This window comes from Clinocottus analis, unplaced genomic scaffold (genome assembly GCF_023055335.1).
Source record: "Clinocottus analis isolate CAN_PGR_092001 unplaced genomic scaffold, fCliAna1.0.p SCAF_37, whole genome shotgun sequence".
Classification (NCBI taxonomy): Eukaryota; Metazoa; Chordata; class Actinopteri; order Perciformes; family Cottidae; genus Clinocottus; species Clinocottus analis.
Genome location: NW_027176120.1, coordinates 953,436 through 980,049, shown reverse-complemented (window position 1 = coordinate 980,049; position 26,614 = coordinate 953,436). Strand labels below are relative to the sequence as shown.

The following is a 26,614-nucleotide window of genomic DNA, read 5'->3' as shown; positions in this document are numbered from 1 at the left end:
AGCTCTAAAATCAGTTTTGGACTCAGACTTCTGTTTCCCTTTAAGTTGAAGTAAAGTATATGAATGATTGAAGTCGTCATGTTTCCTCTCAGCGAGGCCTTCAAAGCCAAGTTGTGATCGTTTGTGTCTTCCTGGAGTTGTTGCAGCGTTACACAATGAGTCTCGCAGCCACATCGTGACGATGGCCGTGTCTATTACTGACAACACACTGACAAAACCAGCAGGATTCAGAGCACTGAAAGTACCGGATGGAGCTCTGCAAACGGTCTAAATACGTAGTGTAGAGCGATGGACACTACTCGCACTGAACGGGCGCCATCTTGGCTACGTAGCGCAAGAAGAGGAGGAGCCATTCCGCCATCTTTTTATTAATGTATTTATATCCTCCTGTGGAGGTGTCGCAGTTTCCACATAGGGTGGAGAAAGAGGAACACGAGGGACAAGAAGAGGGTGAGAAGTGCGTTCACTTTGTCAGTTTTAGTTTCGCGGGTATCGCGAGCAGATTTGCGTCCGTCACTTCCGCCAGTTGGTGAACGTAAATGTTCCATGTGATACAGCGCTGACCAGCGACACAGAGCACTGCAGATGTTAGTGCTCTGTGTTATAGTACACTGTACTACAGTGTGCTCTGTGTTATAGTACACTGTACTACAGTGTACTATAACACAGAGCACTGCAGATGTTAGTGCTCTGTGTTATAGTACACTGTACTACAGTGTACTATAACACAGAGCACTACAGATGTTAGTGCTCTGTGTTATAGTACACTGTATAGCAGTGTACTTCCTAAAGTGTTCGGTAGTAGACACGGCCATGGTCCGTGTTGAGGTCCAGACTCCTGAAGCCCCCCCCTCCTCCCTCCCCCTTCACGGGCTGAGAGACGCAGCCAGAACCAGCCGAGGCTTCGGGCGGCATGAGATGCAGGGCGGCCCCCTGCAGCCGGCCTCTTCAAGCCCACCCACCAGAGGCCACGCACACGTCAAGGCCCGGCAGGACCGCGGGAAGGTCCGCCCACAGGGTGCCCCGCCCCGCCCGCCAAGTTCAACCCTCCAGGCTCTTCTTCTTCTGAGAGAGAGAGAGAGAGAGAGAGAGAGAGAGACAGAGAGAGAGAGAGAGAGAGAGAGAGAGAGAGAGAGAGAGAGAGAGAGAGAGGGAAAGAGAAAGAGACAGGAGAGAGAGCAGTTATATGAAGGATATCACTCTTCCACTCTGACAGCAGCTTTCTCTCTAGCAGTCGGGTGGCATGCAGCGGCGTGCAGCGGCGTGCAGCGGCGTGCAGCGGCGTGCAGCGGCGTGTAGCGGCGTGGCGGCGCCGCTAGTCCATGTGGACTTCTCCTGGGGCGACACACTTAACCCCAAATTGCTCCTGCAGGCGGTGCCGCGGGGGGCGAGTGGGTCGTCCTGATGGGCAGGCGGCACCGGGCTCCTCCATCACAGTAACGGATGTGATGGATGTCATGTGGCGTTCTAACATTCACCAGTTGTTAGAAGCCCAAATTACAATCATTATTCACCAACGTGCAGCCGGCTGCTCTGCATCTGGGCCTCTCCGGGTCTCAGGCGTCCAGCTCAGCGCGCTGGCCGTCCGGCCTGCACGCAGGAACTAACTGTAACAAAAAGCTTCCCCTGCACAGACTGTCAGGGTAGCAACAAGCGGGCAGCCGGGAGTGAAGCAGCCGGAGGGCTGATGCTGCAGAAGCTGTCAGAGTTCTATTTCGGGACGCTCGCTGTGCCGCCGGCGCGGCGCTAACCCGGTAATGAGGATGCAGAGGGAGCTCACGTCAGCTGTGCATGCGGCCACCGAACACGGCGAGGAGACGGAGAGCTCGGCCCCAGCAGACTCGAACACACGGCCTCTGCCTCCAGCTGCAACCTCTTTGTGAGCTCAGTGCAGAAGTCTTTTGCATGAGACCTCTGGAGCTCCCTGACTGTGATATTTAGCAAGGCAGCAGCTCCTCTGGTTCAGAGAGGTCCGGCGGTCCGGCTGAGCCGCCGCCGCCGCTTAGCGGTGAGGATGTACACGTTTAACCCAAACCCAGCTGCTCTCACGAGAAGAGTTCCTCTCTCCTGCCCCACCATGTTCTCGGGCACCTGAATAGATCATTGAAAGAGGGAGCGGGTTTGGATGGAAGAGCATCGTACTCACAGCCAGTGTGTGGAGCCAGGCTTCCATTGTGTCTGCCTCAGGCACACAGACTCACTTCCACCTCTGTTTCTGTACCTGTGCTCTCTTTCCCTCCATGAGTGTGCTGTCTGAGCTTCTGCTGTGATCCTCCAGTCTTTTTAATACATATTTAGTGCCCTGATGATTATATGCTATTCCATCTGCGGACGTCCTCACTGGAGAGAGGAAACCAATGGCTTCTCTCTCATGACGCCAGCGGACCTGAAGGCCACACATGCAGAGCTCCTGCTCATGGAGATCAGTAACCCAAGGTCTTCTCCTCAGACGGTCCTAATGAAGACAAAGACGTCTCCTGTGCATGTTCATAGCACACGCCTCCAGCGCTGCGAAGGCCGCGAACACCTGATGTTCCTGAATGTCTCTGCTTTCAGGTCCAAGATGGGTTTGGACAAAGAGCCGGGCCTGATCCACCTGGAAACCAGCATCTCTGAAGGACGTGAGTCATGAGTTTCCTCCTCTGAGTGAGTGTGTGAGTGTGAGTGAGTGTGTGTGTGAGTGTGTGTGTGTGTGTGTGTGTGAGAGTGTGTGTGTGAGTGTGTGTGTGTGTGTGTGTGTGTGAGTGTGTGTGTGTGTGTGTGAGTGTGAGCGTGAGTGTGTGTGTGTGAGCGTGTGAGTGTGAGTGTGAGTGTGTGAGTGTGTGAGTGTGTGTGTGTGTGTGTGTGTGTGTGTGTGTGTGAGAGTGTGAGAGTGTGTGAGTGTGTGTGTGAGTGTGTGTGAGTGTGTATGTGAGTGTGAGTGTGTGTGTGTGTGAGTGTGTGTGTGTGAGTGTGAGTGTGAGTGTGTGAGTGTGTGTGAGTGTGTGTATGTGTGTGTGTGTGAGTGTGAGTGTGAGTGTGTGTGTGTGTGAGTGTGTGTGTGTGAGTGTGAGTGTGTGTGTGTGTGAGTGTGAGTGTGTGTGTGTGAGTGTGTGTGTGTGAGTGTGTGTGTGTGTGTGTGTGAGTGTGTGTGTGTGTGTGAGTGTGAGTGTGTGAGTGTGTGTGTGTGTGTGTGTGTGTGTGTGTGCGTTGTGTGTGTGTGTGTGCGTTGTGTGTGTGTGTGCCTTGTGTGTGCTTTGTGTGTGTGTTGTGCGTTGTGTGTGTGTTGTGCGTTGTGTGTGTGTTGTGTTGTGTGTATGTTGTGCGTTGTGTGTGTGTTGTGTGTGTGTTGTGTGTGCGTTGTGTGTGTGTTGTGCGTTGTGTGTGCGTTGTGTGTGTGTTGTGTGTGTGTGTGTGTTGTGTGTGTGTGCGTTGTGTGTGTGTTGTGTGTGTGTTGTGTGTGTGTGCGTTGTGTTGTGTGTGTGTTGTGTGTGTGTTGTGCGTTGTGTGTGTGTTGTGTGTGCGTTGTGTGTGTGTTGTGTGTGTGTGCGTTGTGTGTGTGTTGTGTGTGTTGTGTGTCCTGCTGCTGGCAGGAGAGGAAGTGACTCGGTGTGAGCAGCACAACGGACAGGAAGTGATGTTTATATGACAACACTTTTAAAAGCAAATGATTTAGCTCAGTGGAGAAATATCACTCAGCCCTGAATGACCACGAACAGAGAGCATTGTGGGTAGGTATATATTTGATTACTTAGTCTGTATCAGGATCCTTAAGTAAAGTCCATTTCTTTGTTTATTGGGCCATTCTTCCTCCATCTCATTGTCTCTTTGACATCATCTGTCAGCCAATGTGCAGCTACATGAAGAGTGTTATCTCTGAAGATGATGATGCTCCTGTCCTCACAGGATGAACACGTCATAACACAAACATGGTTTCATATCATCTTTCAGGAGCATGAACCGAGAGAAGACAACTCTCAAGCTTCTTTTATGTTGTGTTAACTTTGTGTTTCGTTGATGAGCCGCAGTGTAAATACACAACAACGTGACGCTCAGCGTTTCCTGGACACTCGATTACCTTCAAGTCGCCACCGTCGCTCATCTCTTCGTTAAACGATTGAATTGAACCGTCGTCACGATGTCTTCATGCCGCGTGCACTTTGCAGTCTCATATGATATTTCTTCAGGAATGAAAGCTGCATTCGTTCCCTCAACGCCAGCAGAGGAACCTTCCTCACTGACGACTCCCTCTCGTCTTGAGGCGAGCGCTGACCGAGGCACTAAAACAAGCAGCGCTTCACTGAGTTCACTGTCTTGGCCTGCATGTGTTTCATGACTGAGGAGAGACACACACAGCTGATTCTACGCGACACACACACACCTGATCCTCGTGAGCGGGAACCCTCCAGGTTCTCTAGATCCTCCAGGGCTCCGGTTAAGAAAAGTCTTCTGTTATCCTCATTTGACTAAAGTGATGTTCTGTCGCGTTACTCAGTACTCATTGGTCAGTAATATAGAAATATTCCTTTTACAATACATATATACACGTGTACCACCTCTCTCTTCATAGCCCCTCCCCCCTCCAAGTGTCCTCCAGCTGTCTCACGTCTCTCTCTGAGGCCAAACACAACACAGAGAAGCCATCAGAGGTCACACCACTGATCATGTGCTGGTCAGAACAGGCTGACAGATATTTAGCAGAGAATAACGTGCGGCTCGAGCTAACGCGCTCGGCTCTGGGCGAAGCCTTTTCTTTATTGGCTAACACGGCCGCTGATGCCATGGCTTGATGTGTGTGTCTGTGTGTGTCTGTGTGTGTCTTTGTGCGTGGGAGCAGAGGCGCTGTACGTCACCTGCAAGCTGCAGAACTGCACCGACGCCAACAAGGGCAAACCCTTCCCCGGCTACATTGACCCCAATTCTCTGGTGGTGCAAGATGAGTATGTCTTTGTGCAGGTGGGTGATCCTCCAGTTGGCTCAGGGAAAAACTTTGGAGCTGTTTGAGGCTGGAAGAGAGAGATTTTGTGGGAGATTTGTCAAGGTCGTTGTCAGAGGACAGCCATTAGTGCGGCTGTGTGTCCGTCTGGAGGAAAAAGCTTGTTTTTATTCTCCAAAACGTTTTCACCCAACGGTTCCTCCCTCAAGGTGTCGGCTGGAGGGAGGCCCATCTACTACGTGTCTGCTAAGAGGGACGTCTTCACCCCGATGAAGCTGCCCAAGTACACACTGCCCAAGGTAACGCACACACACACACACACACACACGATGCAATGACGCTACCTTCATGACAACCAGCTGCATCGAATGTCACCAGCCGAGTGAACGGTTATGATGACGGACGGAGGAGTCCACTCACACAGGAAGTGTGTGTTTGGAAGAGGTTGTGTAGATGGAGGAGTCCACTCACACAGGAAGTGTGTGTTTGGAAGAGGTTGTGTAGATGGAGGAGTCCACTCACACAGGAAGTGTGTGTTTGGAAGAGGTTGTGTAGATGGAGGAGTCAAACAAACACAAGCTTTCACCCGGCTGCTCGTGTCCCGTGTGAAACCAAACCTCAAAGTTCGCTGTACTTTGTGACGCAGCTCCTGTAACTGTCACAACATGCAGGTTGTGCAACAGAGGAAGCCAAACATGTACTTTTCCTGAATCCAGTGGTTGTGTCGACTAAACCTACGATTGTGTTCTTTCTATTCAGCGTCTGAAGCCTCGATGTTTTTCAGTGTGTGATCAAAACATAATGTTGGTAAAGCTCTTGTCATCACGTCACCAATAAAACATGAGACGAACCCTCAGACGGGGTTGCAGCGCTGCAGTTTGTGATTTTGTGCTTTTCTGCATGTGAAAGCACAAAACCTGCTTTCAGCTGCGTTTGCTGGAGACGCGTCGCTCCATCGCCGGCTCCGCGGGACTCTCTTTGTTGTTTATGGGCAAATCAAGGCCACCAGTAACTCACGGTGGTTTCACGATTGTCATTCCGAGCCGCTCCGTCTGGCTCGTCACATCTTTGACGATCAGACATGTTTTATTCAGTGGAGCCGGGCGGCCGGCTGGTGGAGGTGATCCTGGCACCGCCAGAGGAAGAGGAAGTCTTCCTCCACAGGATCGCTGCCCGATAAGAGAGGATGAGTGTATCCTTGTTCTTATTAAAATAGCTGAAACATAATTAAATCCAGCAAGAGAGAAAACACACGATTCAATCCAAAACGTTGTTTCTCATTGAGACACAATCATGATTTTAATTAAAATTTCAAACCTTGTATCCCAAATAACTGCTTATTTGTTTTAGAAATACATACATTTTTAAATGTTTTTTGTTTCCCTTTTACAGAAAATAAAGAATTATGTATTAAAAATGATTTGTAAACAATACATTCTGCTCAGTTTCCTGCTGTAACAAGAAATATTGTCGTCCTGTTGTAACGAGCCACAAAGTGAGTTGAGCCTTATATATATATATATATATATATATATATATATATATATATATATATATATATATATATATGAAAGAGTGGTATTGTGTATTGTGTATGAGCTAAATAACCCATCGTACCCACACACTTGACCTCTGCACTGAATTGCAGAGAAATATGTGCAAAGTGTTTCTGGTAAAAGCGTCAGTGTGCAGTTGTGTAGACAGAGATTTGGAACAATATGATAAACGTGTGCGTTGTGTGTCATGCGGCGCCGCCTCTGTAGGATCTGCATGTGATCAGCACGGATGAGAACCGCGTGGTGGCGGCGGTGCAGGAGTGGAACCAGAACCAAACCTACAACCTGTACGTGTCCGACACCTCGGGGGTCTTCTACACGCTGGCTCTGGAGAACGTGGTCAGCAGCATGGGCCCCGAGGGCAACGTCATGGTGGACCTCTACGAGGTAAGCACCCATCGTCCTTCCTTCCTTCCTTCCTTCCTTCCTTCCTTCCTTCCTTCCTTCCTCCCTCCCTCCACTTATCCGCCGCGGGCAGCAGGCTCAGCAGGGTATTCCACGTCTCCCTCGCTGCATTCTCAACTCTTCTTCAGGGACCAGAGATGAGTTTAATCCCTCCAGCGTGTTCTGGGTCTTTCGGAGGGTCCAGGAGGCGTCCTGGTCCTGGTCCTGGTCCACCTTAGCTGACCCTTTTGGCGGTGAAGGAGCAGCGTCTCTCCTCCTCCTCCTCTGGATGTCTCAGCTCCTCCCTCCATCCGAGCCCAGTCCAGTGGAAGCTCATTCAGGCCGCTGGCGTCTGTGATCCGATGCTTCTGGTACCCGTCTGGTTCACGACCTTGTGAGGGTCAGAAGGTCAGATCGAGAGCTTTGGCTTCCAGCTCAGCTTCCTCTTCACCGTCGCGGCTGCTTCCATCTCTCTCTGTTTCACTGTCTCTGGAGAACAAGAGCTCCAAGTCCGAGGCCGTGCTTCTCTGCTGGAAGTCAGTTGATTTGGATCGGGCCATCCGGGTTGAGGCGGGTCACGGCCCTGAGGCGCTGTCACAGGGTCTCGATCCCGAGGGAGACGTCACCAGGACACGACACAATGTGTCCTGTATGCCAAATATACAGTTATCAATCAGAGTTATGGATAGTGTGAATATGATCAGTTCTATCAGGAGAGACTTTATTATAATTTAACAATCACTTATTAAAGTTGCATCACGTTTGGACTCCATCCTGCAGCAGGATGAGGACCGTGATGCTGACGTCGGATGACACAGCATCTCATCCCGAACCCCCAGGAGTCCATCCTGTGCTGCTGAGGAAGAGGAAGAGGAAGAGGCGCTGCAGCCGATGACGAATGAGCAGCCGGACTGAATGCTGACTGGAGGTGACCGGGTGGAGGAGGGTCACATCCCGTTTGTGCTGAAATGACAACTGGCAGCAGCAGAGAGAGAACATCTTTAAAGTCCGACAGCAACGACGTGATTGGCTGAAGGGAAAAGTGCAGCAGCTGGTCGTTAACTTGAAGTCAACGCCCACAAGCAGCTGATGGAGTTACAGCTACTCTATAGCTAACTGTAGCTATAGCAGTTAGCAGCTACAGTTAGCTATAACGAGATGAAAAGGAGTCAAGAGTCTCTTTGACTGAACTTCCTCTGAAGCTTCATTTGTGTGAATGTTTGGATTAAATCTGGTTTTGAAGACGAAGTGTTTGCTGAGCGTTTTGTTCATGAAGAGCTTCTTCACCCCTGAGGGCCCGCGGTCGCTTTAGGAGCTCCTGCTCAGTCACCGGATCTGGTTGGTCTTCAATAGTCAGATTAACTCCTCCTGGATGAGTGATGCTCAGAGTCTGGACCGGACAGGAAGGTGAAGCTAATCTGCTGTTTGTGCTGCCGTTCCTCTTGTAGCATTGATCCTCATTAGCTTTCCCTTCACGTTCCTTCAGTTGTTCTGCTTTTGTTCTGCTTTGGTCCCGTCTGTATGTTTCATGCTGTACAGATTAACAGATTATGCGTGTGGTATGTGTCTGATCCTTTGATAAGCAGGCTGATGTGGATGTAATCAGTGTCTGCAGTCACATAATCTACAGCGCTGCGCTTCATAATCTACAGCGCTGCGCTTCATAATCTACAGCGCTGTGCTTCATAATCTACAGCGCTGTGCTTCATAATCTACAGCCCTGTGCTTCATAATCTACAGCGCTGGGCTTCATAATCTACAGCCCTGTGCTTCATAATCTACAACGCTGCCCTTCATAATCTACAGCCCTGGGCTTCATAATCTACAACCCTGTGCTTCATAATCTACAGCCCTGTGCTTCATAATCTACAGCCCTGTGCTTCATAATCTACAGCGCTGCGCTTCATAATCTACAGCGCTGCGCTTCATAATCTACAGGGCTGCGCTTCATAATCTACAGGGCTGCGCTTCATAATCTACAGCTCTGCGCTTCATAATCTACAGGGCTGCGCTTCATAATCTACAGCGCTGCGCTTCATAATCTACAGCTCTGCGCTTCATAATCTACAGCGCTGCGCTTCATAATCTACAGCCCTGTGCTTCATAATCTACAGCCCTGTGCTTCATAATCTATAGCCCTGTGCTTCATAATCTACAGCGCTGCGCTTCAGGACAGCAGTAGTGAATCTATTAATGTCACCAAACAAAAATAACAGCACCGCCTGGGTTTATGAGTCAATTTTACATGTTTAAAACACAAATTAACCATAAACATTAGCATGACCACGAAGTATGAAGAGATGTCTCGAAGGCGACTTAGAGAGAGCGTCCCAAATTATGGAGATTATGAGTTTTCATTGTGCTAGCTTGATGCTACGCGCGATTAGCGCACCTTTTCAAATCTCTTGTCAAAGTACCAGGAACAAATCAACCACCAGCCAGAACAAACAGAACAACTGAAATATGACTTACTTTTTGGTGAAATGATGATAATTCTAAATATAATTCTAATAATGATAATAATACTTTTGTCTCTGAATGACCGACCTCTTCCTGCTCGCCATCTAATCCAGCAGGAGGCGTTCAAGTTACGGCTGGAAGGTTAGGACATTTGGAGCCTCGGCAGATGAAAGACTACGAGTCACCGCTTGTGGGACTTGACTCACTTTGATGCTTCTTTGAACTCACAGGACTAATGAGAAGTTTAGACTGAACTTTAGACTGAAAAGTTAATCTGACAATATTTTTAGATGATTTGAGGGCATGAAAGCATAGTTTTGGTTGGTTGAGTGTATATTGCTGCTTCATGTGGATGCATCATTGGATCCAGGATGCGGATGCAAACCACAGCCGAGGTTCAGGAAGTTGTTTGATTTAAACTCTTCAGCCTGAAGCTCAAGTCTTCCTGCAGGGCTCTGCAGGCTGCGTGGGCGGTCTGGACTTCTTCTGGTTCCTTTTCTTTGTTTCCATTGGTATGCCGTACACGAGCCCCCCCCCCCCCCCCCCCCCCCCGCCCCTCCCCCTCCCACCAGGTCTGCAGCATCATTTGGGCCATTTCTTCTTTTTAAGTAACAGGATCAAATAAAGGCCGGCTTGATGAGAGCTCAGCCCACAAGTTTATTATGAACACTGATCAATATTTTAAAGCTCGCAGGCAGAGAAGATGTTTTGTCATTTTGGAAACAGCCCCTGCTGCTGTAGGCCAACAGTCTTCACAGCACATTGTGTGAATACGAAGCAGCTTCAAAGTGCTGACATACACAAAGGCAAGAGGGGATTGTGCCAGGGATATAGATTTTTGGGAGCCTGAGATTATTTCTTCCTTTGATGAATAACTGCAGATATTACTTTGCAAAATGCACCTAATCCAGAAAGAAAAAGAAGAGTGCTCGGGGCTAATGTTGAGGCTCTGGTGTATCCGTGTATGTACAACTCTTAAAGCCACAGCGAACCAAGCAGCTGCCAGAACAATACCTGTGACTCCCATAATGAAGCTGCGTCTCGCTGTGGCCGCGGCGATATAATCAAATCTGCTGTCTTGATTGGGGTCGCCACCCAAAACGCTGGATATGCTAAACCTCTCCTCCAAGGGAGACTGAAGTATCTGTCAATTACTAAAGCGACTGACACGACGCAGTTCAGTCTCCCTGAGCGAGTCCTGGGGGCCTGCAACAAGAGTCAGATTCATTTAAGGCACATATTGATGACTCAAAAGCCCCAGACAGTCAATCATTTCCCACTCAGCGTTCGGTTCAGCTGGAATACGGAAGCGTGCATCGACCTCGGGGCTGTGCTTTGCAGTCTCGGCGTGTTTGCTGCGACGTGACTCAGAAATATGGAAATACGACGGTAACATCTTTTGGGCGTGTGAAGTGTGCGTCTGTTTTCATTCACAGTTGTGAGCTGCTCTCTTTCTCATTCCCCAGGTAGCGGGAATAAAGGGCATGTTCCTCGCCAACAAAATGGCGGATAACCAGGTGAAGACGCACATCACCTACAACAGAGGCAGAGACTGGAGTTTACTGCAGGCGCCGAGCAAGGACCTGCGGGGCAACAGCATCCACTGCGTGCTGGTGAGTGTCTGCACGTTGGTCTGGATGCGTCCGTCAGAGACTTCTGACAGGAGATGACAACGAGAGGCTCAGAAAGAGCAGCGCCGTCAGAGCTGAGTGCTCGGAGGCTGCCGAGCTGAAAGGTCAGCCATTTTGATTCAGTCCAATAGGCTGACCTCCCCTTATAAAAACAAAGACAAAGAGGTGTCAGACAGAAAAGCAACGTTTCGTTGTTTCCGGGAAGACCTTGAAAGTTGCTTCTCACAGTCTCGCCTAGCTTGCGCTCGAAGGCCGAGGTGTGACGCGTAAAGAATCAAACTACGCATCTCTACCTCTGAACCGAACGAGAAGAACGACGCCATCCATTGGACGGTTTGTGTCTGCTGCTCATCTTCTCGTGACATGACACGAGATGGAAAGCACTCACCTTTTTATTTTTTTTGATAAACCAATTAGTGATTCTGTGGCAGGCCTCGCCTTCTCCCCGTATTATACAGTCATTTGTCAGGAAATGTCAGGTTTTAATAAACCTCCAAACAGCCCGTCACAACACGGCTGCACCACTGGCATTCTGCTGGCTCGTAATGAGAATTGTGTCGGTAAAGGTTAACCCGATCAGGATTAATGGTGAGAGCAGCCAATGGGGAATAGTGTTAGTGATCAAACCCTCTTCTGGAGGTTGTGCATCCGAGTCCGTGCAACAGACGCTTTATTCAGTCTTCTGAAGGTCTTCGGCGTAATAGTTTTGATAACTGAGTTTGTGGTGTTCCTCTCTGCAGCCGTACTGTTCATTACATCTGCATCTGCACGTGTCTGCCAATCCCTACACATCTGGAAACATCGCCAGCAGGGACACGGCGCCGGGGATCATCATAGCGTCAGGTAGGTGAGCGGGGATCCGTCTGGAGGGACTTGTTGCTCTTGTTTCTCCAGAAGAGGTGTTTTACTTCTTTTACCATTCTTTAAAACCCATTCTGAGCCTTTTGTTTTGTTTCTTTTACTATAAAATGAAACTATCCCTGGTAGAGACCAGGTGCTCACAGTCTCTAAGGGGGATGGAAGATCAGCTGAGCCCCACATAGGACTGGTGCATCATCTGGACATTAGGACCCTGAAGTATCTGAGGTCCATTTTCATGATTTGAAAATCCAGGCTGTGATTTGACTAAAACGTTGGACATCTGTCGACTCGATGGTGAGCTCTTCTGTTGTGGAGACATCCTCTTAACGAGCTCAGCCTGGAGCTTGTGGTTGTCCTAGAGGTCACACCAGGTCACACCAGGTCACAGCAGGTGACACCGGGTCATATACAGGTCACACCAGGTCATATGCAGGTCATCAACAGGTCACACCAGGTCATATACAGGTCATCTACAGGTCACACCAGGTCATATACAGGTCATCTACAGGTCACACCAGGTCATATACAAGTCACACCAGGTCACACCAGGTCACACAACAGGTCACAGCAGGTGACACTAGGTCATATACAGGTCACACCAGGTCATATACAGGTCATCTACAGGTCACACCAGGTCATATACAAGTCACACCAGGTCACAGCAGGTCACAGCACGTGACACTAGGTCATCTACAGGTCACACCAGGTCACACCAGGTCATATACAGGTCACACCAGGTCATATACAGGTCATCTACAGGTCACACCAGGTCATATACAGGTCACACCAGGTCACACCAGGTCATATACAGGTCACACCAGGTCATATACAGGTGACACCAGGTCACACCAGGTGACACCAGGTCACACCAGGTCATATACAGGTCACACCAGGTGACACCAGGTCACACCAGGTCATATACAGGTTCTAAACAGCAGCTCCAGAAGGCAGCCTCTTGCAGACCGGCATGTCGCAGGAAGACCTGCTGACCTGCCGGTCTGGGAGACTGAAACAGACACTGGAACAGAACTCATTGAGGAGTCGAGCTCCAGGTGAGCGTCAGGAGATGCATCCTGCAGAAACGGCGTGCAGTGTCTTTGCTTCAGGTTTATTCTTGACTCAACACGTCACCGCCGCTCCTCTAAACGCTGCATTCTTCTATCGATGCGCTTGCATTTGGCTGTTTGCAGCTTTTTGCTCTTCGCGTCGGTTTCCGATAGTTTGTCGCTGTTCGGCATCAGGACACGACGCCCACAGACAACATGCGTGTGTCACCTCGCGTCTGAAAGGGCCGATGACAGAAGACAGGACGTAATCTCCTGTTTTAGCCCTCAGGAGCAACGAGAGAGCATCGTTGTTCTGAGAGCACAGGCGAGCACGCCAAGAGTCAGTGTGAGGAAACAAAGAAACAGAGGGACATGAGATCAGCAGCCGCCTCAGGTGAATTCACACCTCAGTAATATCCACGCCCGCATGGACCCACGCTGTCAATAACACATCAGCACACGCCTCGGGTGTCTGGACCTTTGTGAAGCATTGTGAATTAAACAGGCTGCAGGGATGTGAGAGTAAAACAATCGGCAGATTTAGTTTGATCTCCGCCATTATTCAAGATACAAAACAGCCCAAACAAAAAGGTAATCTGGTTAATTACTTTGTAAAATCACAGTGCTCATGTGGCTTGAGGTCCATGGTTCTACAGGTCAGAAGATCATCACACTGAGCTCCTGACCGACGAGCTGGACAGAGAATGTAAAGGAAACAAACCGCATCAGTCTTCTCGTGTCTGAGCTGCTGTTTGCAACGACTCCTTCAGACGGAAGGAAGGAAAAGTGCATGATGTTAATGTTTAGTGCCTCGGTCACCGACCGCCTGAACGCACTAAACTGTGCCACAGTCGTCACAGTGCTGGTTCCAACATGCAGCGTGACCTCCGCATCATCAAACCCGTCCTCGCTCAGCGTCTGGGCTCAGGATGCTTCTGCATGCAGGCGGCGCAGCCGGGATCAAATCCATCCGACCCGGATGAATCTCTGTGTTTGATTGTTTTTTTAGGCTTCATGTTTGTCGGCTTTCTCCTGAACTCTGATGTCGGGAGAGTCTGGAGGGAAAACGCACAAATGACTGAAGATGAACTCATTACTTTTTTTCCTTGAAAAGATTCAAGGTCACTGTGACCTCACAAATCTTTTTGGCCAGAACTCAGAAAATTCAAATGAAAATGATTTCACACAAATGTGTAATATGAAAACACGATGAAGCGACGTTTTGGCCGAGCGCGGTGGCGATGTGCAACGTGCGTCCACGAGGCGAGAGCTGCCGTCTCCACGTGAAGGTTTAGTCTGTTCTTCATACTCAGGTTATCATTCACTGCTTTGAGCAGATTATCTGGCATTACATTACGTATATAACGCTTTATAGAAAGTATTACGGGTTTAGCTGCACATTAGGAACGGCAGCGTGAGGATTGTAACTGTCATGGTTGCTGTTGACCTGCTCTCCTCCGTTAAGGGTCCTTCATACTCGGGTTTACGGTGCAGGTCGGTGTGCAGGTCGACTCTAAACGATCGTAGCGCCACCTGCTGGTCTGGAGTATGGAAAACACACAAGAACTATAAACCAACACGAGTCTGTTGATACGACTGCGTGACCAGACACAGTTGTAGCTGCAGGAGTGTTTATCACTGTTTATGCTTCTTTACTTGTCTTTGTGGAGCAACAACAACCTGCAAAGCCCTCACCTGCAAAGCCCTCACCTGCAAAGCCCTCACCTGTAAAGCCCTCACCTGCAAAGCCCTCACCTGCAAAGCCCTCACCTGTAAAGCCCTCACCTGCAAAGCCCTCACCTGTAAAGCCCTCACCTGCAAAGCCCTCACCTGTAAAGCCCTCACCTGTAAAGCCCTCACCTGTAAAGCCCTCACCTGCAAAGCCCTCACCTGTAAAGCCCTCACCTGCAAAGCCCTCACCTGTAAAGCCCTCACCTGCAAAGCCCTCACCTGCAAAGCCCTCACCTGTAAAGCCCTCACCTGTAAAGCCCTCACCTGCAAAGCCCTCACCTGTAAAGCCCTCACCTGTAAAGCCCTCACCTGCAAAGCCCTCACCTGTAAAGCCCTCACCTGTAAAGCCCTCACCTGTAAAGCCCTCACCTGCAAAGCCCTCACCTGTAAAGCCCTCACCTGTTAAGCCCTCACCTGTAAAGCCCTCACCTGCAAAGCCCTCACCTGTAAAGCCCTCACCTGCGGCGCGTTGCGCCCGCTGATCCTCTGCGTGGGCGCAGTGCAGTGAGGTCAGCCCGTGCAGACGTTCAGCAGGTGTCGGCTGGAGGTTTGAAGCTGATCATTTCAAGGGGGCAACAGCCTCAGAGACACTTCAGTACTTTAACCACCTGGCTCCAATTACAGGCTGAATGAGAGCAATTACAGCAGAGCCGCACTAAGAAAGTCTTTATATGCTGAACGATGAATACAGTAATCTGGATTTATTGGTTAATTTAGGGCTTGGGCAAACGTCGGCGTGCACAGTGGACCTCCTGCAGCTGTAATTACAGCTGCTGCAGCCGGTCTGGAGGCTGGTTTACACTCTTCAGGATCCACTTCATCTCAAAGGGACTGCTGTCGGTGTCTGTTACGTCATAGCCAATCCACCGCTGACTCGGTGCTCTCACCTGCAGGCTCCATCGGCTCCGAGCTGAGCAGCAGCAACGTCAGCGTGTTCGTCGCCTCGGACGCAGGAAACACCTGGAGACAGGTGAGTCTGATCCCGCTCACTCTGACAGCGGCGCTGCATGCACATTCATCAAGAGATGATCTCACAGCTTTTGAAAGTAATCGAGGAAACACTCAGATTAGAGTTCACTGAATCTGAATCCGACTTCCTGAGGAAAGGACCTGGTGTTCTTGACGAGCGAGACGGGTCAGGACGAGCAGGACGAGCCCGTCCAATCATTTCATTCGGCACAGACGATCTCGCTGCTCGTCATCTTCACCAGCTGCTCTCTTCGCAGCTGTGAGTCATAACAACCTGTTCTCGTGCATGAGATCATGTTTTTGGCTTCGGAGGCCTGAAGGAAGGTGCTTTCAATATCTAGTAACTCCGCTGCTTCCTCCAGTGTCTCCGACCCCAGGTTTAATCGGATCCATTAGTCTGTGAAGTTTGAAATATGTTATGTATTAATGTTACAGACTCACACCGTATAATATGTTTTCCAATGATGTGCTGAATCCCAGCCGCTCGCCGTGTGGAGCAGCTTGAACTGACGGACCTGCTGAACATCTCTCTCTCTCTGATTGGATCAAATAGTCTTTTAATCCTCAGACGCCAGCTCAGGCTTTTGAAGGTCGATAATCAGGTTTCTATGTTCAAGAGTGTATGATTCAGCCTGCAGGGCTCGCCTCCCCGGCCGCTGCCGCTGTCCACTCTTTAGGAGGCTTGGTTCTGATGAAACACGGCGATGGAAATGTGCAGTTCCACCCGTGATGTAAAGGTGTTTGTCCGGTGTACTGCGACCTGGTTCACTTGAAGCGGACAGTGTGTGGCGCTGGACTCGAGGAGCCTCTGCAGAGCGCTGAGCTCTCTGTTGTGTCCCTGCAGATCTTTGACGAGGAGTATGCGCTGCTGTACCTGGACCAAGGAGGAGCCCTCGTCGCAATAAGACACACGCCGCTTCCCATCCGACACCTGTGGTGAGTCCTAATGACGGAGACGCCGTTGTCACACGCGACCAACTCCCTCAGCGATGCTGCGAGTCCCGAGTGAGTCAAACCAAGGCCAACGAGTCCGTCTGCAGGCTGGAGGGTCAGACTGAACCACCAGCAGCCTTTTGCAAGCGTTCACGTGTCTGTTTGAGGCCATGAGCAGCGCAGTTCTGCCGAGCGCCGCTTCCTGTACTGAGACGACGCTGGCGGCCATCGCCTGTGCTCGCGGCGGGGGGCGGGGCCTTTTGTGACGTCTGTCTGCGTTCTCAGGTTGAGCTTCGACGAAGGACGGCAGTGGAACAAGTACAGCTTCACCAACACGCCGCTGTTCGTGGACGGCGTGCTGGGAGAGCCGGGGGAGGAGACGCTCATCATGACGTGAGTGACAGCAGCTTCTGTCAATCAAAGCAACAGCACACGCTGTGTGTGTGTGTGTGTGTGTGTGTGTGTGTGTATTAACCCATGCATCCATATCTCTGCCTGCGCCTTTAAGCATTCCTGTCTGCCAGTTTTCCTTTTCATAAATATAAAGATTCCTCCCAAGGTCTCCCCGACATCAAAGCGTTGCGTCTCCAGATCTTCATCACAGGAGATCAACGCTTCGGCAGCCGGCGACGGCGCGACTGTCCATTTTTTGAAGAACATGAAGGAAAATGATCACAAAATGCCTGAGAAAAACCGACAAGAAACTTTGGTCCAAAGTTTTAACAGCGTTGAAAAGTGGGAAGAGCAGTTAGACTCCTTTAATCTGTGTCCTCAGAACGCAGAACATGAAGGTTCCTTCTGTGTTCTTTCACATTCATGAGGAGCAGCCGAGTGTTGGGCTCTGCTCCCACATCGCAGCACAGATTCAGGACTTTGGGATGTCAGGAAAGGGTTCGCGCAGCCATTACATCAATGTTTCAAGACTCACGCCGCACACGAGAGTGACGGGCGGCCGTGTGACGGCGCTGCAGGAGAGTGATGGGACGCAGCTGGAGGGAGGGGGGAGGAAGATGAGGGGGGAGGAAGATGAGGACGGTGTGAAGACGAGGCAGCTCTTCACTGAGAAGCAGCTCCAGCGTCTCGGCTGGCAGACACACCGTTAGCTCCCACGAGACCGTCATGCGCTGCTTTTTTAATCAATTTGTACTCATTTTTACAGCCAGCGCGTCACGGCGGCGCCTGCGGGAGCTAATTGACAGATTGATTGTGATAAATATGTAGTAGTATGAACGGGGAGAGGGGTCAGGGCAGGAAAACACACCCACTTCATTAGCTGGAGAAGGAATATTCATCTGCTTAGTCTCATAACCTTGAATTCTGTTCTGTTTTTGACCATCGGATTTGTTCATATTCATTATGATTAAGCTTTCAGAAGAAATCAGGTAAAAAACTTTGCTGTACAAAATACATGAAAATGTGAAAAGGCCAGATTGGGCATTATTGTCCAGGTTGTTACTTGAAGGGGATGGATGGCACTCTTCTATGTTAATGTCATGCTAAGCTGCACCATGTGTCGGCCCCGTTGAACCTTTACCTCCTCACAAGTCAAACAAACGAGTTCTCTGCTCGCATGAAGCAGCCGTGTGTCTCACACGATCACCGGTCTGCTGCGTTCACACCGAACGCATCGTGAACATTGGCGACGCGTCTGGTGTGAACGCAGCGTAACTCGCTGAGTTGTTCCTCTCAAAGGTTTCAGTCCCAAAGCAGCGGGATGGAGCCAGCGGGGTCGGCCTCACGCGGGACGCTTTCAAGAGACTTCAATGTGAAAAGTGGATGTGACCAATCTGTTGTCAAAGACCCTCCTAACGTGTTTCTGTTGAGGTCAATCAGAAGGACTCAGACCCGACACGGCTCAGGGTTACACCTCCACCTCCAGCTGATATTCAACTCATTTGTATGAGAAGTGGCGTCCGGCTTTGTTCCTCTGGCGTCTCTGGTGTCGTGATTAAACGCTGGAAAGAGTTACGACTACAGAAGAAGAAACCGCCGGCCGAGAGCGCCGGCGCTCAGCGCTGAAGTTATATTCCGACCCTGCGAGTGAAGATTGTGTTGTAGTGCATTTGTCGAGGTCTATTTTTAGCAGCGGATCAATGTACATGCGGCGCTCCAGTGAGTCTCCATGGCTGCAGGACGGTGCTCACAGAAACCACAGGGTGTGTGTTCACGGAGGAGCGCGTCCGTCAGCACAACACTGCTCTGCTGTCTTGTCCAATGCGTTAACAATAAGAGCAAACACACACCTCTACATGTGTGTGTGTGGGTCATTATCTGCAGCATGGTTTGTGTAACGAGCCCGCGTGGCTGTTTTCCAGGATATTCGGCCACGTCAGTCATCGCTCGGAGTGGCAGCTGGTGAAAATAGACTTCAGGTCCATTTTCAACCGGAGATGTACGGAGGCCGATTACCAGACGTGGCATCTACACAACCAGGTACAGTACACACAACACACTGGCTTGTGTGGAGAAGCTACACACAAAGCTCAGATAGAGAATGTACTCGTAATGCCAAAAAGATGTGGCCCGAGGCAACATATAAATAGAGGTTTTATTTTTGTATTTTGCGGTTGTCTGTCATGTGAATGTGATCTCACATTGAAGGAAACTTCTTCAAATTGGCACAAATGTCGACTTGAGAATGTGGTTCAAAGGTCAATGTGACCTCACAACACATGCTGGTGGGAATTATGACTTCTTGATGATCCCTTTGCAGCAGATATATGATGTTGCACGTAGCGGCTGTCTGTCAGGTTCAGGGACATGTTGGAGGTTGAGCCTCCCTCTCTTTCAACTCTTTGATCAAGCTGCAGCTTCTCCAGCAGCGTCAGACGCAAACATCATCCACAGAAACATGATGCCGCGCTGCACAATGGCTAACACTTAGCACAGAGGCTCTTTTTCAATATAAAAGCTTTATTCATTGCTTTCTGCATACTCGACAGCCACGAGGCCTTGGGCAGAGTTTTCCCTCAATAGCTTCATAATTACTGCTTATTGTCAGGAACTAAAGAAGTTCTTGTTCACACACACATGATCTGTTTGCTTTGCTCATTCACGCAAAATGAGTTGGCGTTTTGTCTTTTGTTTCATAAGAATATTCAGTTTCAATCGTGTCAAAATGACTTTCTAACTCAGACTACACTTCATTCCAGAGTGAGCTCTTGCTCATCACTCATTCATAGTTTGACAGATTAACCCTCACACAGGTTCCCTGTTCCAAAGACACCAATAACACACACTCGTGTTAGGTGATGGAGGTCTGTTCAAAAGCAGTCATCAGTGGGAGAAGAACAACACGTAGTCTCTTTATTCCTGAAGAGACTCTGAACATTACAATCACATCATGTTTTCAAGGAAATAGAATCTCAGTACTTTCTTTTCACGGTGCAACATCTTCTGAACCTAATCTCTCTGCAGAGGGAGACAGACGCTATTAACACTTCCTGCTTTGTGTTCTGATATGAACAGACCCAATTTAATCAGTGGAACGGTGATCTTCTTGTGGTGTTACCAGAGCCAGCCCGTTCTCTTTCCCGGTTTCACAGACTGGCGCTTCATGAAAAACACCATGTTTGATTTGACGATGTTGTCCAAAAGGTAACTAGCACTGAAGGTAACTAGCGCTGAAGGTAACTAGCGCTGAAGGTAACTATAGCGCTGAAGGTAACTAGCGCTGAAGGTAACTATAGCGCTGAAGGTAACTAGCGCTGAAGGTAACTAGCGCTGAAGGTAACTATAGCGCTGAAGGTAACTAGCGCTGAAGGTAACTATAGCGCTGAAGGTAACTAGCGCTGAAGGTAACTAGCGCTGAAGGTAACTATAGCGCTGAAGGTAACTAGCGCTGAAGGTAACTATAGCGCTGAAGGTAACTAGCGCTGAAGGTAACTAGCGCTGAAGGTAACTAGCGCTGAAGGTAACTATAGCGCTGAAGGTAACTAGCGCTGAAGGTAACTAGCGCTGAAGGTAACTATAGCGCTGAAGGTAACTAGCGCTGAAGGTAACTAGCGCTGAAGGTAACTATAGCACTGAAGGTAACTAGCGCTGAAGGTAACTAGCGCTGAAGGTAACTATAGCGCTGAAGGTAACTATAGCACTGAAGGTAACTATAGCGCTGAAGGTAACTATAGCGCTGAAGGTAACTAGCGCTGAAGGTAACTAGCGCTGAAGGTAACTAGCACTGAAGGTAACTAGCGCTGAAGGTAACTAGCGCTGAAGGTAACTATAGCGCTGAAGGTAACTAGCGCTGAAGGTAACTATAGCGCTGAAGGTAACTAGCGCTGAAGGTAACTAGCGCTGAAGGTAACTATAGCGCTGAAGGTAACTAGCGCTGAAGGTAACTAGCGCTGAAGGTAACTATAGCGCTGAAGGTAACTAGCGCTGAAGGTAACTAGCGCTGAAGGTAGCTAGCGCTGAAGGTAACTAGCGCTGAAGGTAACTATAGCGCTGAAGGTAACTAGCGCTGAAGGTAACTAGCGCTGAAGGTAACTATAGCGCTGAAGGTAACTAGCGCTGAAGGTAACTAGCGCTGAAGGTAACTAGCGCTGAAGGTAACTAGCGCTGAAGGTAACTATAGCGCTGAAGGTAACTAGCGCTGAAGGTAACTAGCGCTGAAGGTAACTATAGCGCTGAAGGTAACTAGCGCTGAAGGTAACTAGCGCTGAAGGTAACTATAGCGCTGAAGGTAACTAGCGCTGAAGGTAACTAGCGCTGAAGGTAACTAGCGCTGAAGGTAACTATAGCGCTGAAGGTAACTAGCGCTGAAGGTAACTAGCGCTGAAGGTAACTATAGCACTGAAGGTAACTAGCGCTGAAGGTAACTAGCGCTGAAGGTAACTATAGCGCTGAAGGTAACTAGCGCTGAAGGTAACTAGCGCTGAAGGTAACTATAGCGCTGAAGGTAACTGGCGCTGAAGGTAGCTAGCGCTGAAGGTAACTAGCGCTGAAGGTAACTAGCGCTGAAGGTAGCACAGGCGTTGATTGTCTCCCGTCAGCTGTCTTGCTGAATCAATGCGCTTCAAGTTAGAATCCCTAAAGAGGATTAAAGTTTGGTTTTAATGTTTAATATTCCAAAATAACTCGTCGATCCCTTCATGGAAATCCAAATCATCCGAACTCCTCTCTGCCTGCCGGGTGGACTCAGACGCTGGGTTGAGCTGGACGTCCAGCCTGCAGCCTCGGGGCGATCCCTGGCTCTTCATCCCGGCTGCATAGTGAGTGGACTAAACATGGACGCTTCTCGGTTCCCAGAGCACTTATGCAGATTTTCTAGCCCGTCTGCTGATGCTGTGAGAGCCGAGTCTAAGCTCCCTGCATACATTAAAGCGCCCAGAACCCCTCAACCTGGCCGGACCTGAAGCCGAGCCGGCGATCCTTTATTCATGGCTCCGTTCTGTAATTGGTTGAGACGGCCATATGCTCGGAGCCGGCTAATGATCAAACATATAGCATTGAAGATGAGGACGAGTCCAAGCCAATTACGGGGCTAACCGGCCTAAATGTGGAGGAACTGCAGGCGCTACGGCTGCAAGTAGAAGCTCAGCACCGCCTCAGAGCGCCGTGCTGCTGTTTATTAATAAAGACCACTGGGAGCGTTGAGGACGTTTGCAGGAGCTGGTGGTCTAGTCGTGGACGCGAGCAGGTTTTCTAAGCATCTCACTACTGACACCTAATGCACAAAGTCAGAATGCTCCGGTCCTGAGCAGAGCTGTGTGGAGCAGGCTGGTTTCTTCTTCTTCACTGTGAACTGATTTCATATTCACTTCGTACGCATTCAAGGCTAAAAATGGACTGCATGGGCGCCGGCAGCTTCTGCGCCGGAAGCTCCTTCTTATCCGTTTGTCTCTAGTCACCAAAAAACACAAAGCTCTCAAAACAAAAAAGAAAGAACTGAAGCGGAACAATCTGGGAGCAGTTGTTGGGTTCAGACGCAGGACGCGCTCTCTGAACAGGATGCCAGGCGGCGCTGCGTTCTCACACGCGCTCGGTTGCATCGTGTGAGTTATTAATGGTGGAGTTCGAAAAGCAGCTCATTGTTTAACTCTGTGCTTGTGGTTTGCTCCTGGCGCAGGGCGAGCCGTGCCTCATGGGGGTGAAGCGCATCTACCAGAAGCTGAAGCCCACGTCCAGGTGCGTTATGGGAAAGACCTACTTTGTGTCGGTGACGTCGGGCCCGTGTGACTGTACGGAGGCGGACTTTGAATGGTGAGTGTGTGTTTTGTTTCTCGTGTTCAGCTGCTGCTGCGTTCCCTCCGTCTGCCTGTAGTCCGTCTCTCCTGAGCCTCTAACTGTCAAAACGAAACACGCAGGAAATTATACATTATGTGTGATGATGATGATGATGATGATGAACGCCACGCAGAAGCATACTGCAGTGCTGTTACCATGGCAACTTCAAACACAGAGGACGCAGAATGAGCCGCAGCCGTGATCCCTAGTGAAGGTGTCAAGGAAACTTCATGCTGCATTTCAGTTCCCACATTTCATAACGCGCACGCTTTCACAATAAGACTCACAATAAGTTCATTTAACCACCAGAACAAACGCAGAACAACAAGAGTCAAGAAAACACAGTTTCTTCAAGAAAGTTACACCACTAAGTGCTATAAATGAGCCATTTAAGCGCTACTAAGGTGCTACTGAAGTGCTACTAAGGTGCTACTGAAGTGCTACTAAGGCGCTACTGAAGTGCTACTAAGGTGCTACTGAAGTGCTACTAAGGTGCTACTGAAGTGCTACTAAGGCGCTACTGAAGTGCTACTAAGGTGCTACTGAAGTGCTACTAAGGTGCTACTGAAGTGCTACTGAAGTGCTACTAAGGTGCTACTTAGGTGCTACTAAGGTGCTACTTAAATGCTACTAAAGTGCTACTTTCTTTATTCAAGGAATAGTCAGAGAAGACGTGCTATCTTCAGCTTCCTCCCGGCTGACCCGACACGTTGCCTCGTTGGCTGGTAGCGCTCTCGCTGTGCCGCCTCCACATGCTTTAAACTGAATAACTCTTGTGCAGAGAAGATAACAGATTGTGTACTGAAACGTTACCGAATAACAAAGTGACACCTGTTGACCTGCAGAACAGCTTTTAGTAACAGGATGGAAGGTATGATGTTATCGTGTTCATGTTTTAAAGATGGTTGAATGTGCTCTGTGTGGCGATGCCTCGTTCTCTTCTGGTATCTATAAGCAATGTCTGAATCTGAGCAGTGTGTTGATGAAACACACATTCACACACTAAACACCGCCTGTAGTCTCATGCCTCACTAAGACCACTGTGAGCAGTGTGAAGCCATCACTCCTCAGGCACATGGACACCGAGAGAAGAAGTAAAGTGTGTTTATTCATTAGCCGGCGAGGTCATTGATTTCACCTGAATACAGAGAGGATCCTGCAGCTGCTGCCGCCACTGAAGTGCAGTGACAGAATGTGTTTCTACATCCTCACAACACGTTTTCTTTGAATTATCAGCAGAATTAATGTTTCTTTTTTTTCTTGCTCTGGATTAAAATCTGCAGGTCTCTGGAGTGAGGCGGTGCTTAAAATAAGCGCCATAAAAACCATAAATCACCGAGCCTAATCGCGTTCATTAACAATCACAACACTTTTGCATCTGTGAGCATGTCGCACTAATTGGGGCAATTTGTCCTTATCATGTTGGGGACAGAGCGCCGCTCTGCCTGATGATTTGTAGGACAAAACAACTCGTGGGCTGCGTTTAAAAAGCTTTCAGATGCGCAGGATAGTTGTTGTAACTTCTGTGAAGTCCAGACTACAATGACGTTCATTTTATTTTTTTCAGCCCCTCAGTTGTGTATCAGAATAACAATACCCAATACGTGTGAAACACAAAGCGCCGGATCTTTTTCAGCTCTGAATATTTTGTATTATCTTTCGATTGATTCGTCTGTCAGAAATATCGGTGATTTTAAAAGTACGTGCTCCAAATAGAGTTTCTCATTTTAGAATTGAACGTTCCACACAGCCTGAGGAATATTAGTCATCTGTGCTGTCTGTCAGAGCTTCACGGGGTTTCTGATCGCATAACTTCTGTTGGTCCGCTCTGATCATTGCAGCGATTACGGCTACGAGAGGCGGACCAACGGCCAGTGCACCCCCGCCTTCTGGTTCCACCCATCAGCCATGTCCAGGAGCTGCACCACAGGGATGACTTTCCTCAACAGCACTGGGTAAAGCAGACCAGCAGACGGCGATCACACATGTTCTGCACAGAGACTCACGGGCTTTGGGTAAAAGGAACGGAGCGATTGATGTCTGTGGTGCATTCATGATCCTCTCAGGGAAAGCAAGGACAGGCTGAAGAGCAAACAAGCTACTGCTGGGATGAGATACACTGGAGGAGCTCGTTCTCAGGGACGTTGGAACAGCTCTGAATGAAAGAGTTGGTTTTGCAAGACAAGAAGTTCTTAAAGTGCTCAAGAATCTACATTCAATTATTTAAAGGTTCTTGTTTCATTTCTCGTGCTCCCATGCTCCAGACTAATACAACCTCGTCCTTACAGTCTACACTCGGTCTTCATTGTGTATCTTTATGATACGGGTGGATCAGGCATTCTGATTGGTTGAGAGTGAGCTGTGTACTTTATTCAGCCATAAAGTACCGTACAGTTTACATTCACCAGCGGTCCACATCAGCGCCCACTCACAATGAGGTGTGATTTAAATCACGCGGCCGTTAGTTTTCATTTCAAGTTAACCTGAACAGTACATTATTGAGGACACAGTGCTGCCTCTCGTACCTTATTGCTGCATGAGGCCTGGGTATGAGCTTTGCCTTTCTCAGGTACCAAAGTCATCCGACCGACTCAACACTCGGCCGGTGTGTTGTTGGGGGAGTTCCACGTCACATTTGGTCTGATTTGAAAAAATGACCCGTTCAATATTGCTAAACTTTGAATGAACGAGTGAACAGCACTCTGGGGGGTGAGGGGAGGGGCGGCTCAGCAGACCGAGTGAAGCGAGGCGCCTGTAGGCAGTTTACTGTTGCTGCTGGATGATGGATATACTGACATTACACTCACATGAACAACCACACCCCAACGGTACTGCACTGGTGAAGAAAGGCCAAAGCTATATATATATATATATATATATATATATATATATATATATATATATATATATATATATATATATATATATATATAATAATTCAACCAGACTGCTAAAACTCTGAGACCCGGTCAAAATAGCACAGCTTTCTGATATGACCCTCGTGTGACGTCAGCTATAGTTAGCGTTGGCCTAGTTAGCATCAGCTATAGTTAGCGTTGGCCTAGTTAGCATCAGCTATAGTTAGCGTTGGCCTAGTTAGCATCAGCTATAGTTAGCGTTGGCCTAGTTAGCATCAGCTATAGTTAGCGTCGGCCATAGTTAGCATCAGCTATAGTTAGTGTCGGCCATAGTTAGCATCAGCTATAGTTAGTGTTGGCCTAGTTAGCATCAGCTATAGTTAGCATCGGCCATAGTTAGCATCAGCTATAGTTAGCGTTGGCCTAGTTAGCATCAGCTATAGTTAGCGTCGGCCATAGTTAGCATCAGCTATAGTTAGCGTTGGGCTAGTTAGCGTTGGCCTAGTTAGCGTCGGCCATAGTTAGCATTGGCCATAGTTAGCATCAGCCATAGTTAGCGTTAGCCTAGTTAGCGTCAGGCGGTCGTTTGTTCCCGTATGAAACGAGAAGTCCGTGTTGAATGTCGTAGTTCTTTTAACCCAAAAGATGATCTCTTCTTCAATCTGAGTAGTTTTGTTGGCTCAACCTAACAAAGTATTTAATGATATTTAAGTATTTTTTGTTTTGAGACAGAAGTTTATTTTGGAAAAGAGCGAGTGTGAATGTAACAGGCTGAACAGTGTTTGTGATGTCTGGAGGAAGAGGAGTTCACTGTCCAGCAGACTGTTGTACGAGGTGGTTGAGGATCTCTGGCACACAAACACCGTAACGTCAACGCTGTAACCTCCTCACATCCTGTTGCTGTTTCAAACCAAAGTTCTGGCTACATCATTAGCATTCAACCTCAAACAGCGTTCTGTGGTTTCCTCCTGCAGCTACAGGAAAGTGGTCTCCAATAACTGCACCGCTGGAGTCAGCGTGGAGTACACCGCCCGCAGACAGCAGT

General features: G+C 49.0%; 1 protein-coding gene across 6 annotated transcripts in view; it reads left to right on the top strand.

The window, feature by feature from the left end:
* Window positions 1-26,614, top strand: part of sorcs1 (sortilin-related VPS10 domain containing receptor 1) — a 148,940-nt gene that overhangs the window by 104,941 nt on the left and 17,385 nt on the right. For all 6 annotated transcript variants that reach the window (XR_011079435.1, XM_068596412.1, XM_068596411.1 and 3 more), the window contains exons 6-18: window positions 2,557-2,621; window positions 4,817-4,935; window positions 5,125-5,214; window positions 6,679-6,858; window positions 10,782-10,928; window positions 11,687-11,789; window positions 15,478-15,554; window positions 16,398-16,489; window positions 16,772-16,879; window positions 18,802-18,919; window positions 22,554-22,687; window positions 24,553-24,666; window positions 26,544-26,614. The exon at window positions 26,544-26,614 is cut by the window's right edge and continues 101 nt beyond it. Coding sequence is in view for 5 of the 6 variants with exons in the window: in XM_068596412.1 (XP_068452513.1) it covers window positions 2,557-2,621; window positions 4,817-4,935; window positions 5,125-5,214; window positions 6,679-6,858; window positions 10,782-10,928; window positions 11,687-11,789; window positions 15,478-15,554; window positions 16,398-16,489; window positions 16,772-16,879; window positions 18,802-18,919; window positions 22,554-22,687; window positions 24,553-24,666; window positions 26,544-26,614 (1,418 nt within the window). In the remaining variant the exon portion in view is untranslated. The remainder of the gene's footprint in view (window positions 1-2,556; window positions 2,622-4,816; window positions 4,936-5,124; window positions 5,215-6,678; window positions 6,859-10,781; window positions 10,929-11,686; window positions 11,790-15,477; window positions 15,555-16,397; window positions 16,490-16,771; window positions 16,880-18,801; window positions 18,920-22,553; window positions 22,688-24,552; window positions 24,667-26,543) is intronic.